The 13,086-nt window shown below is 39.8% G+C and overlaps 1 protein-coding gene across 1 annotated transcript in view; it reads left to right on the forward strand.

The window, feature by feature from the left end:
• The first annotated feature begins 2,827 nt into the window (after nucleotides 1–2,827).
• The window catches only part of MYRFL (myelin regulatory factor like), a 121,689-nt gene continuing 111,430 nt past the window's right edge, over nucleotides 2,828–13,086 (forward strand). Inside the window, exon 1 of the mRNA XM_068561076.1 lies at nucleotides 2,828–2,893. Within this exon, the coding sequence (XP_068417177.1) occupies nucleotides 2,848–2,893 (46 nt within the window). The 5' untranslated portion in view covers nucleotides 2,828–2,847. The remainder of the gene's footprint in view (nucleotides 2,894–13,086) is intronic.

Here is a 13,086-nt window from a genome sequence, read left to right on the forward strand (position 1 = left end):
GTTGCCACCAGCTGCATTGTGCTCAGCTATGTGTTCTGGACTCAGTAATTAATACAGAGATATTTTCTAGCCGTTCCAACATCTTGCTTCCAAATTCTCTTTGCTTTCCTCAAACCCTGTTGGTTGTTATAATTTAGCCTCCAACCCAGATGTTGCAAACTGAAGGCTGAATTGCCCTTTCACATGTGTGCTATTTGTCCTTGACAATGTTTTGGTGTATTGTTCTGTTTGTTTTGTTTTTAAACATATTCGTTGCAACATTTAAAAATGAGATTTAAAATTAAAATCTGCATCTCCAGCTTCTCTTTTAAAGTTGGCCCTTTCAAGAACCCTGAGTCCATATCCTTGAGTGGCAGCATGTGGAGAAAGCTGAGTGACTCCACTGTTGGGCGGCTCTACCCTTAGGGCATGTACTCTCTGGTTTGCTCTCTGCTCCACCACCCCTAAGTGTCTCCCTGACGGAGACACAGCTAAGGGTCAGTTGTCGGTTATAAATATGCTCTCATGGTTGTTTTTTGGCTTATTTTGACCCATTTTACTCACTTACCTGCCTGGTCCTATAATTATTTGAGCTTGGGACTCCAATTCTAACCTTTGTCTCTCAGCTTATTAAATGGAATCTAATTTCTTTCCTATCACTCATTACTCTGCTGCTGACTATGTGAAGTCTCTGGGTGAACTGTTGGATAGAATCCAGAATCATCATTTGGCAGAGGATATAGTATAGTGACTTAACTTCTAACGGCCTCCAGAAAACTTGGCTGGGAGCTTCCAGCTAAAACATAGGCTACATGTTTTAGACATCTTAATTCATCCTGCACCTAAAGGCATAGAAGCTCTTTTAAAAAATCACATTTGATTTCTCCCTTGCTCCCCATATCCAGTTGGTAGCCAACTCTTCTTGGTTCTATAGCATCTTCAGGCTTTGTTACTGCCTATCTGGATTCACAGTCGCTTCTCAGCTGGTGTAAATTTAGTTACTGCCCCAATCAACACACTCTAACACAGCTTCTTTCTAAATTAGACTTAATTATATCATGCACCACAACTACCCAAATAGAAAATATCAATAGATATGCTTAGAATGAATATGCATGGAATCAAATTCAGATTTAGAATAACATTCAAAATCTACCCAAACCCTTCTTCAGCTTACTTCTCATCTTTTTTTCTCACTCCACCATCCATACACTGTAACTTCAGTCGCTGTACCTGGGCTTTCTTCCCTCCAAGCCATTGCTCATGTTTTTAAAGACATGTCCGTTGTTTAAGTCTCTTCAAATCCCAGCTCTTTATGACACCTTTCCAGATCCTCCCAGATGAAATTAACCTTTCCTTCCTCTGTTCTCTTGGGATGTTTTCCCCAGCTCTTATCAGAGTCTGCCTTGAGTTATAGTTCCTTGTATTTTTCTCATGCCCTACATTTGAGCCTATGGAGGGCAGGGACCATAATTTACACATCTTTTTATTTCCTGCACCCAGCAGAGAGTTTAGCACAAGTTGAACTGAAACAAATAGAAAATCTATTTCTTGAAGCAACTTGATGACTTGTCCTTAAAGATCTGGGGCCCAATATAACCTTCAAAATAGGATTCTAAGCCTCTTTTTTTTCCCCAGGATAAAATTAATTTTTTTGTTTAAACAGTTTATATGTGTGAAGTTTTAAAATACTTACTAGGAAGTCTACCACATCACCCATACCAATTCTAACAAAAATGAAATGATCTGACAAATTCAGAATGTGGGACATTATATAAGACAATGCTCCAGGACTGTTAAACAAGTGTCAGTGTTATAAAAACCAACCAACCAAAAATGACAAGGATATATATAGAGAGAGAGGGAGAGAGAGAGACAAAAAGCAAAAGTGGGAAAATATTAGCAATTAGTAAATCTAGACGAAGAGTATAGGGTATTTTATGGTACTGTTCTTTCAGTTCTTCTATAGGTTAAAAACTTTCAAAATAAAAAGTCGGGGAAAAAGGAAACAGGGAGGAGCTGAAAGGACAAGTTTAATTTCCTAATTGTATTCCTTTTAGTCTGTTATTAGATAAGTTAATAACTAAATAGTGAAAACAAAACATTTATTTGGATATACCTTTATATTAAGGAGTAAAACCAGCTAGGAGTGAACCACATACTTGGTTGTAAGAATTACTAAATCAGAAATGCAGTTTTATTGCTCATTAGAGGGACTTCTCATACTTTATGGTTTATATTTTCAAAGAAAATAAACTGGAGGAAATGGACAAGGTGCGTATCAAGGAATTTTTTTCACTGCAAGTAGATTTGGAAATATTTAACAAATCCTAACTTTTCATTATCACAAGCCTCGGTATCTATGAAAGTGATTATATTGATTTGCCCTCTTTCTCTAGGTGAAAAAAAAACCCCTATATCTTTGCTAGGTTGTAGCTAAATCGATCTGGTTGATAGAGGAAGAGAAATAAATATATCGGTGTAAAAGGACAAATAGGAGATAAGGCTATGTATTTATTGCCCATTTATGTAATTACATGTGTCACTAAGGACAAAGGTCCTTAAAACAAAGACGAAAGGCAGAGCAGAAACAGTTCCCTATAGAAAGAGAGATGGATTTTCTACCACTTCCCTCTTCATGAATTTTCCTTTTGTGTGGTTACATATCCTTCTGGTTTTATGATCACATTTGAAAACTTAACCATCTTTTTGGGCACAGTTTGATGGCTGAAGATATGCTTCACTCCAATAAAAAGAAAATGAACATTTTTCAAGAGCATGCATAGGCTTCGAGCTGAGAGGACAGCATTTAGTTCCTGAGGTCTGATAATCATTCTGTGCGGAAGTAACTACCAGGACCACGGCACCATGGATGTGGTAGGCGAAAACGAGGCCCTACAGCAGTTCTTCGAAGGTAAGAAGCCCATTTCCAACATCTGAGAAACGGTACTGCTTACTATCACTGTCTCACCTTTTTGGAATTCACTTGGGCTTTGAAAGAAATACTATTGTACTAACTGTCCTGAAGTCAGAAGTGCAGGTTTATTTGCTGTGTTTGTAGCAAAAAAAATCAATGGTATAGGCAGTGATTTTTAAAAATTCAGGATTTCCATCTTACAGCTTAGTTGTTGAAAGAACCAAGAGGTCAGCATACCTATGTTAGTAGAATTTGTCCCTGTCCTGTGCTAGATTTTTTTTCTAATCCCTATGTTTCATAAGACTAGATTTTTCTTATCTCTAAAATTATTGAATACAGCACAGGAGAAATGTAAGAGTTTACTTAAGATGGTTTTTCTGTTAATATAATTAAATACAAAACAGCCTAACAGTAAAGGAACACCTCTTCCCCCATTCCGTTCTTTGTTTTTCACAACACTTTAAAAAAAGTGTAACTATTGAGTGATGATTTTTTTTGAGGTTAAATATATTTTTCCCCAAGCGAAGGCTTACTATAGGACATGGTTGCAAAGATTTTTTTTTCTAAAAACCTGAAATAGTGGTACCACTTCTCATATTTAGTTGGGTTGATATTCTCATGGTGGGTCTGCTGAAAATGTCAGGAAAGGCTTGCCTTCTTGTGACACCTTTTAGGGAGCCATTGGGAGACTGCATGTTAGTGCAGCTGCATTTCCTTATCAGTTAGTCACGCTCAGACTTCCATGGGAAGGGAAATGTTGCCAGAGCTCTTTGCACATTTCCAGGTATTTCCCAGGAGGGAGTATGAGAATAACTGAGGGCAGACCAGCTCACTCACAGAATCCAGAGGGCAGTTAGCATATTGAGAAAGTGCTTTTGGCATTTCTTGTGATTAGTAAAGTGACAAATACTAGACGTTTAAAGATTGAATGGAATTGACCCAACACCATATTGTATCGAACACTAAAGAGTGTTTATATCAAAGAAACAGTGAGATTTTAGGTCGCTATCAGAAGGAATTAGTACAATACAGTAGGTTCTGTGGCTTGGATTTTGCCACATGGGATAAGAAGGAATATAAGACCTAGAGAATTATTGTGTTATTTCAGCCCTATGATCCATCCCATCATGTTCTATCTCTGACAGTGCCCAAGTCAGTGTGTCCACTTGGGTCACACAGTAGGCACACTAATGTTGCTTGATTGTTGTTGCCTGATTTTATATCCTGTGTAACTTTCATTTGAGCAGTAGGTAGCAAGCTCCAAGCTACAGTTATATCTGCTTTATTTTAGAGGAACCATCAATTGATTTTATAAATACACAAAGTCTACTTGATTTCTTTCCAGAGCTAGAGAAGACCTGAAAAGTTCATCTGGTCTACCTTCTGTTTTTTGGAAGTGCTGTTATACCTATAGGGTCACTATACTGTCCTTGTTTATGCTATTTTGAGAAGTCTTTGGGGATATAGTTTCCACAAGTCCTCTGTATAGCTGATTACAAAATCTGATTTATTATTATTATTATTATAGTATCTTTCTTAGCCCAAACTAAACTCTGGCTCCTTTTGAAGCCTTTTTCTTTTTTTAATTTTATTTATTTATTTATTTATGGCTGTGTTGGGTCTTCGTTTCTGTGAGAGGGCTTTCTCTAGTTGTGGCAAGTGGGGGCCACTCTTCATCGCGGTGCGCGGGCCTCTCACTATCGCGGCCTTTCTTGTTGCAGAGCACAGGCTCCAGATGCGCAGGCTCAGTAATTGTGGCTCACGGGCCCAGCTGCTCCGCGGCATGTGGGATCTTCCCAGACCAGGGCTCGAACCCATGTCCCCTGAATTGGCAGGCAGATTCTTAACCACTGCGCCACCAGGGAAGCCCCACTGAAACCTTTTTAACTAGGGAGGAGTAATTTCTCCATGGAAAGAGAATAAAATGGTCAGTGTTTTTCTTACATTATCTTTGAATGAATAAATGGAAAAGATGGTAAACTTTGGAAATAAAAAAATGGAAGCACTAACTTAAGTGATTCCCCTCCCCCCAAAAGTCACACAGCTGGTTGTCAATTTTTTATTATCTGTTTAGCAAATATCGATCACTGACGGTGTGCCAAGTCCAACAACCACAACTTTTAAATGATAGCCTGGAGGGCTTTGAGACGTTTCCTTTAGATTATGATTTCCTTTCTCAAATATTCCTTAGAATGAGGACAGCAAGACTGGATCTGATATTCTCATGAGGAGGGCCAGTTGTTCTATGTTGTGCTCCTGTCGATATGTCAGCTTCTAATTAAATGCAAACTCATATAAAAAAATCAAGGTCTGAAAAGCAAGAAAAGTTTTTGTGATTTATTACCCACCTGAAAGCTAATTTTTCTTTGCTTTCTCAGACTCTACATTCTAAGAATCTGGATCCTAAATAATATATGTTTTTCTTATGAACACTTCCGTATTAAAAACTATCTGTACTGACAATATCATCACGAATTAAATGGCCTTGAACATCAGAGCTCATGCTGATCATGCTGACTCTTTATGGTGTGTCTCAGGAAGATGACAAGAACAAAGCGTGGTTCCAGGTAGCTGGCACACCTCATTCTATTGCCTGCCACTGATGCAATAGGTAGGCCCATTAGCTAAAGCAGAAGAGGTGGATCAGGTTCTCTAGGGATCCCAACATCCACTGGAAACTCAGATACCATGCGAAATGTTTGGCTTTTTCAGCAAAGCTGATACTACTGCAAGAGAAAGGTTGTAAGAGGAGAGGCACATTTTATTTCTAATAATTAAAAATTGGTTACAATTTAAAATTCTAATAGTGGTAGATTAGTTAAATAGATTATGGTTCTTTCATATAATGGAATATTTTGTAGCTATTAAAAATGACGATGATAAGGAAAAGTGTTTATGATATAAAGGGGAAAAGCGGATTACAAATTGGTATATATAATACAATTGAATATATATATGTATTTTTCTAGAACAAAGTTTATTAAAACTGATCTGAAAACAGTTGCTATATATACATACATGCACACCTATATATGTAGAAACAATTGGATGAATACACTACAGGTATTAACAGTAGTTATTTCTTAGTGGTAGGAATATGGGGATTTTTACTTTCTTCTTTATACTTTATTATCTCAGTGCTTCAAAGTTGGAATGCATGATGTCATAGTCAGTTTTTCTTAAATAAAGGAGACTGGGTTTAATTCCACAAAACTCCTCTGTTTAAGAGTTTCTTTTCTGTGTAAAGAAAAATTGTATGAAATGGATGAAAAAAAAGATTATTAGGTGTCTTCCATAGAAAACTATGCCTGGATCATGTCCTTTGGGCTATCAGATTCTATGGGATTTTCACCTTTTATTGTCTTAGAGCTATTTTGAAACTCTGTAAGTTGTAGATAATTGATATCAATGCAATGAATTTTGTCTATAGATATGTAAATGAATTGTCTCCTTTTGGGGATCAATAGTTTCAGTAAAACCCAGTTTTCCATTTATTTGTAAATTCATTCCATGGCATAGCCAGATTTAGATTATCTATCTGCTTACCTATCTCTATCTATATAGATCTATCGATCTATCTCTATTTATCTATCTAGGTACCTAGATCTAGATCTGCTGTTTGAATTCTCCTTGAACCACTTGTAACATCTTCCTGCTTTCTTCATGAAGTATATAAAAATCTTTGGCATGTGTTCATCTTATATTTCTATGAGTCATGAATTTATCTTTAAAAATATATATCCTTTAACACTAGCCAAGTTTTAAGTTAGTTAACTTTGACTTTGTTTTATCTTAAGTTTGCCCCAGGTTAATAACGTTTGCTGAGCATTTACCATGCATGAAGCACTGTTCCATTCACTTTACATTCATTACCTCATTTACTTAGACTTTGTTTTATCTTAAGTTTGCGCCAGATTAATAACGTTTGCTGAGCATTTACCATGCATGAAGCACTGTTCCATTCACTTTACATTCATTACCTCATTTACTTAGACTTTGTTTATCTTAAGTTTGCGCCAGAATTAATAACGTTTGCTGAGCATTTACCATGCATGAAGTACTGTTCCATTCACTTTACATTCATTACCTCATTTACTTCTTACAGCAACCCCCCGGGTAAAAAAGGAATAGAAAATGAAGTATGGAAAATCCCATTCCTCAGTTTACCTCACTTGTTTTCCATAGCTGTGACCTTACATTCTTAATTTGGTTCCTTATGGGTATTTCTTTTGGGCTACTGTGATATCAAGATTCATCTTTTATTTCCCAGCTTTTTAGAACAGTTTAGAAAAACTAATTTGAGAATATTTTATTGTTCATTATATTTAATCTTTAAAAAGAAATTTTCTAAATTGGTGAGAAGCTGTTTAGCTCATCCTCTTCATAAAGTCCTGAAGTAGGTTCTCAAATGCTTTTTGGCTTATCACGAAAGCAAGAGAGGAGATACCTGCCCTGACTGAGCAGAGTGGGAAAAACTACATACAGTTGTCCCTCGGAATCCGGGAGGAGATTGGTTCTAGGATCCCCTCTGATACCAAAAGCCCCAAATGCTCAAGTCCCTTTCATAAAATGGCAGTAGTATCTGCATATTAACCTATGTACATCCTCTAGTACATGTTAAATAATCTCTAGATTATTTATAGTACCCAATACAACGTAAATGCTATGTGAGTAGTTGCTAGCATGTGACACAATCAAGTTTTGCTTTTTGGAACTTTCTGGGATCTTTTTTCCCAAATATTTTCCATCCTCGGTTGGTTGAAATCTGCAGATGTGGAACCTGCAGACACAGAGGGCTGACTCTCCTGAAGAGATCACATGAAAGCAGAAGAGAGAAACTACCTGAAGAAACTCCCACTCACCCATTGAAGTTTGGGGGGTGAGGGGTAGCTCCTAAAACCAGAAGCTTTGGATGGGCAGGAACCACTGGACAGCTCCTGAGATCTAAGAGGAAGAACAGTCCTTTCAGGAAGCTGCTGTCAAACAAGCTTCAAAGTATTTTCTGCCCTCCTCTCTCTGCTTAAGATTTAAAATTCTAGTTAGCTATTATTAAAGTAGGGTGGTAGGGATGCAGGGTAGGCAAAAACATCTGCTACCCATGAGCTGTACAGGAATATTATGGAGGTGTCAAGTTTTCGGGAAAATGAAGAAAATGCTGAAGATTTTGGAGCAGAAAAGCAGAGACTCAAGGGGCTGACCCAGATGGAATGGATCTAGAGAGGCTTCAAGGGAGGGTTGGTAGAATTGTTGAGCACAAGAGAGATGTAGCTTGGAAAAGTGCCCAAATGGTGCCGGCACATAGTAGACAGTAATCTTTATAGAATAAATGAATGAAGAACAGTGCACAGACTATTCTATTCAACAGTTTGAACTCTAGGTTTGGAGCACCCAGCAAGTTCAAAGATGGGAAGAAGAAAAACTTGCCCAGTAAGCAAAGCAGAAAGTAGCAGAAAGGTTCAGTGAATAAAACAGACAGAGGCCATGAGACAAGAGCTGCCAGTTTGTGGGAAGCCTCAGATTCCATTATTACCAGAGGTAAAGTCGTAAATGTCTTATGTGGTTCCTGTATATTACTTCTCCAAAAGTGAAACCAACTCTGATTGGTTGATGTTTCTGAATTCCTGTGATTGGAATCAGAAGCTCTGAGCAGCTGAATGCAGTGTAGAGGGCTGGCCCTGGGCAAGACTGTATTGCAGGTAAAGGGTATCTTTGGCCTCCGGCCAGTCTCTCAATCTTTGTCTTTCTTTCACTTTAAGACCACCAATTTTTCACCCTCTCACATAACCAGCATCTTTATGCCCTCTTCCTTCTGTCCCAATAAAACCTGAGTTTGCACAGAAGGTACAAATGGCAAAGGATCTGATGACACCTTACCTCTCTATAGAGTTTTGTATTCAATGTGCTTTCACAGAACACAAAGTCATTTTGATCATACAAGTCAAAAAGATTACCTTCTCTAAGAGTAGGTTTGGTTGATCTCTAATGGAATTTTAGACATCATGTTGCGTCCTAGAAACGCTGAAATTATCCCACAGAGGCAGGTTCTCCTTGTTTATTGATGAGGCCACCTCTGTTTCTGTTTGGAGACACTATGGACTTTCTAGGGGACTGGGAATGAGAATACGTCAAGGACAAGAAGAACAACCCAAATCATGCAAGCTGCTTATAATTATTTGAACACTTCTATCTGATGTTGGCAGGTGGTTAGAAATTGTGTTGCCTTGTCATGAAGCATCCAGAACAAAGAGGCGTGGGCTTGGTGCCATTAAGAAAAAAAAACCCTTTTCTTCTTTCACGCTGGGATCCCCAAGGTGAAGGCAATTTCATTAGAATTTAAAATGTGCTGTAACTAGGTCAGAGCTAACTTCTGTCACCTGCACACACCCTACATTTGAGAACTGCCAACGTCATCAGCAACTGTAGGGGATCCGGGAACAAAATCACTCAGACAAACGCTTCTGAGAGGAGACTACACCACCTTCTTTGGTGTTATTGACGTTGTCATCTTTTCAGCTTGGGATTTAGAAGTCAGCTTCTGGAAGACTCCACAATATCTTGGAAGCTAAACATTGAATACATGGACAATTGTGGAAAAAATAGATAACATGAAACAAGAAATAGTTATCACCTGTAATCTCACCACTTATGATAACAGCTGTTCACATTTTGGTGTTGATCTTGTGTGTATTTTTTTTTTAATGGGATCATACTCTTTCTATTCTTTAATAATGGACTTTTTCATGGAGTATAGATGGAAACATCTCTTCTTATCATTACTTATTCATTTATAACAGGATTCTGAAAGTCATGGCCCACAGGCTAAATCTGGCCTGCAGCCTGATTTCGTAAATGAAGTTTTATTCACTCATTCATTTCAGTATCATCTGTGGGACTTCCCTGGTGGCACAGTGGTTAAGAATCCCCCTGCCAGTGCAGGGGACACAGGTTTGACCCCTGGTCCAGGAAGGTCCCACATGCCGCGGAGCAACTAAGCCCGTGTGCCACAACTACTGAGCCTGTGCTCTAGAGCCCATGAGCCACAACTACTGAGCCCGCGAGCCACAACTACTGAAGCCCGTGTGCCACAACTACTGAGCCTGTGCTCTAGAGCCCATGAGCCACAACTACTGAGCCCGCGAGCCACAACTACTGAAGCCCATGCACCTGGAGCCCGTGCTCCGCAGAAGAGAAGCCACCGCAATGAGAAGCCCGCACACCGCAATGAAGAGCAGCCCCAGCTCGCTGCAACTAGAGAAAGCCCGTGTGGAGCAATGAAGACCCAACGCAGCCAAAAATAAATAATAATAAACAAGTAAATTTTAAAAAATAAATAAATAAATATTATCTGTGGCTGCTTGGTTGCTGTGACGGCAGAGTTGAATGGTGGCAGCAGAGACCTTATGGCCCTCAAAATCTAAAATACTATCTGGCTCTTTATAGAAAATGTTTGCTAACCCTTGATCTACAACCTAATTAATAATAACTATTATTTATTGAGCACCTACTATGTACTGGGTATAGAATCATAATCCTCCATAAGAAGAACATTCCAGGAAAAGGGAATACCAGTGTGAAGTCCCTAAACTTGGAGTGGTTAGGGGCAGGGGTGGAGTGGAAAGGGGCAAGGGACAGTGTTGAATGACAATCGGGTGGGCTGTCGAAGATGACGTCAGAGTTTGGATTTTTATTCTCAGTGTGATAGGAAACCAGTGGAGGGTTTTAAGCAGGAGAACAGGCAGAACTTGCAGATGGATGGGATGTGGGGGTGAGGAAGGCAGAGGAATCAAGGGTGATGCCTAGGTTTTGGTGTCAATAATTGGTGGATTTAGTACAATGTACTCAGCTGTGGAATAATGGGTGGAAGTGCACTTTTGTGTGTGTGTGTGTGTGTGTTCACGTGCATATGTGTGAAATCAAGAATTCATTTGGGACACTTTACGTTTTAGCTACCTTTTAGAGAACCAGGCAGAAGTGATGAGGAGGCAATTGGATGTTTGAATCTGGAACCCAAGGGAGGGATCTGGGCTATAGATATCAATCAGGGAGTTATCAACGTATGGTTGGTGTTTAAAGCCCTGAGACTAGATGAGGTCACCAAGAAGGGAGACAGACAAGAGGGCCCCACGATAACATTTAGGGACCCAAGTGAGAGCAACCAGCAAAGGGTGTTAAATGAGGTGGGAGGAAAGCCAGGAGAGTGTGGTGTTAAGCTAGGAAAGAATAGTGTTTCAAAGAGGGTGTGGTCAAATGTTTTAAATGTTTCTGAAATGCCAGTTAATTGAGCATAGAATTTGGGAAAGAAGGTTGTGGGTGACCGTGACAAGTGGTTTCCATGCAGTAGGGGAAGAAGAGAGAATGGAAGGTGAGTGGCTAATATGGATAATGCTTTTGAGAAGTCCTGTTGTGCCAGGAGCAGAGAAATGTGGCAATAGCCAGAGGAAGTGCGGAGGCAAGAGGGTTTTTACTTGATAATTTTGTTTTTAAGACGGGAGATACGAAAGCTTGATGTGCAGATGGAATGATTCATTGTGGAGGAATAAACGTTTGATGCAGAAGAGGGAGGGGGATAATTGTGGGAGGGGAACCTTGAGAAGGTGGGTGAGGATGGGGTGGAGAGAGCAGATACCTTGCCCTTAGGTACCAGGAACACTTACTGTCTGGCAAGGGAGGAAAAGAGGAGTATCTGGAACACATGCAGGTAGTGTGGTAGGTTTCAGGGTGGGAAGCTGAGACAGGTTGCTTCTGCTTTACCTGTGAACACAGGTGGTGGGAGTGTGGTAGGGGACTGTTGGGGGCTTTAGGAGGAAGGATAAATTATGAAATGATCTTCTTAGTTAGTGTATTAATTTCCCAGGGCTGACATAAAAAATTACCACAAACAGGTGGCTTAAAGCAACAGAAATTTATTCTCTCACAATTCTGGAGATAAGAAGTCTGAAATCAAGGAGTTGGCAAGGCCACAAACGCTGAAGGCTGGAGGGAAGAATCCACTCCATGTCTCTCTCGTAGCTTCAGGTGGTGCTGACGATCTCCTTGGTATTCCTTGACTTGTAGACTAATCACTCTCATCTCTGCCTGCATCTTTACGTCACCTTCTCCATGAGTCTCTTGTATCTGTCACTTCTCTTACAAGGACACTCATCATTGCCCTTAGGGCCCACCCTAATCCAGGATGATCTCATCTTGAAACACTTAACTTTATTATACCTGCCAACACCCCTTTTCCAGGTAAGTTTGCACTCACAGGTTCTGGGTGATCATACATTTTGGGGTCCATTTTTCAACTCACTACATAGAGTAAAAAGCAAATCGACCAGGAAATAGTAAGGATGCTAGTCAGTGCCATGTTCATGTGAGATTTGTGGTTAATTACTTTAAGTGAGGTTAGTCACTACATTTGTATGATTTTCTCAGCAACATTCAGCTACTCGGTGCAGTCTTGGAGTGGGTGAAGAATTGGGTTTAACTGAAGTCAGGATTTTCTCATGTGAGTTCCACAGGTGGAAAGAAGAAAAGAGACTTACAAGTCTTTGCAAGGGAGTAATTAGAGTGATGGACCCTGGAATTTAAGCTGGGTAACAAAGGAGTGGAAGGGGGATGAGGAGGTTTGGAAAAGTGGGGATAAGGTTCATGAGCAGAGGATCTCAGTAGGTGAAGGTATTAGAGTAGGGGTATAAATGTCAGTGAGTGGAAAGGTTAAGCTGGTCAAAAGAACATGACGCTTGAAACTGAGATTTCAGAGAATGGTGCAGTTATTGGTGATGCCGAGGTTTAGGAGAGGGTCATGGGAAGTGGTGGCTGAGGTGGGATAGAGGCGAGGAGTTTAAGAACCTGAGAGGCTGTGATATTATTGGGTGGATGTTGAAGCAACCAGCAGCTATGGCAGGAGTGGTGTTAGAGGGAGGGAGGTACCAGATGCTGAATGTTCGGTGAGAAAGGAATAGTGACCAAGAGGTTGGTAGATGCTATTATTAGCAGGAGGTGGCCTGGTCACTGGCATATACCAAAGCTCGTGAAGGAGGGAGGAAGAAAACTGATCCGGAAGCAGCGATGAAGAGCAAGGAGAACACCTCTCCCATTTTCAGGCCCCAGGTATATATGGGAAAACCTTTATTTGAGATGTTCCATAATTTAACCATTTCTTATCATTGGACATGTAGGCTTGTGCTAGGTTTTTCCCTGTTAAATAC

This window comes from Eschrichtius robustus, chromosome 13 (assembly GCF_028021215.1).
Source record: "Eschrichtius robustus isolate mEscRob2 chromosome 13, mEscRob2.pri, whole genome shotgun sequence".
Classification (NCBI taxonomy): Eukaryota; Metazoa; Chordata; class Mammalia; order Artiodactyla; family Eschrichtiidae; genus Eschrichtius; species Eschrichtius robustus.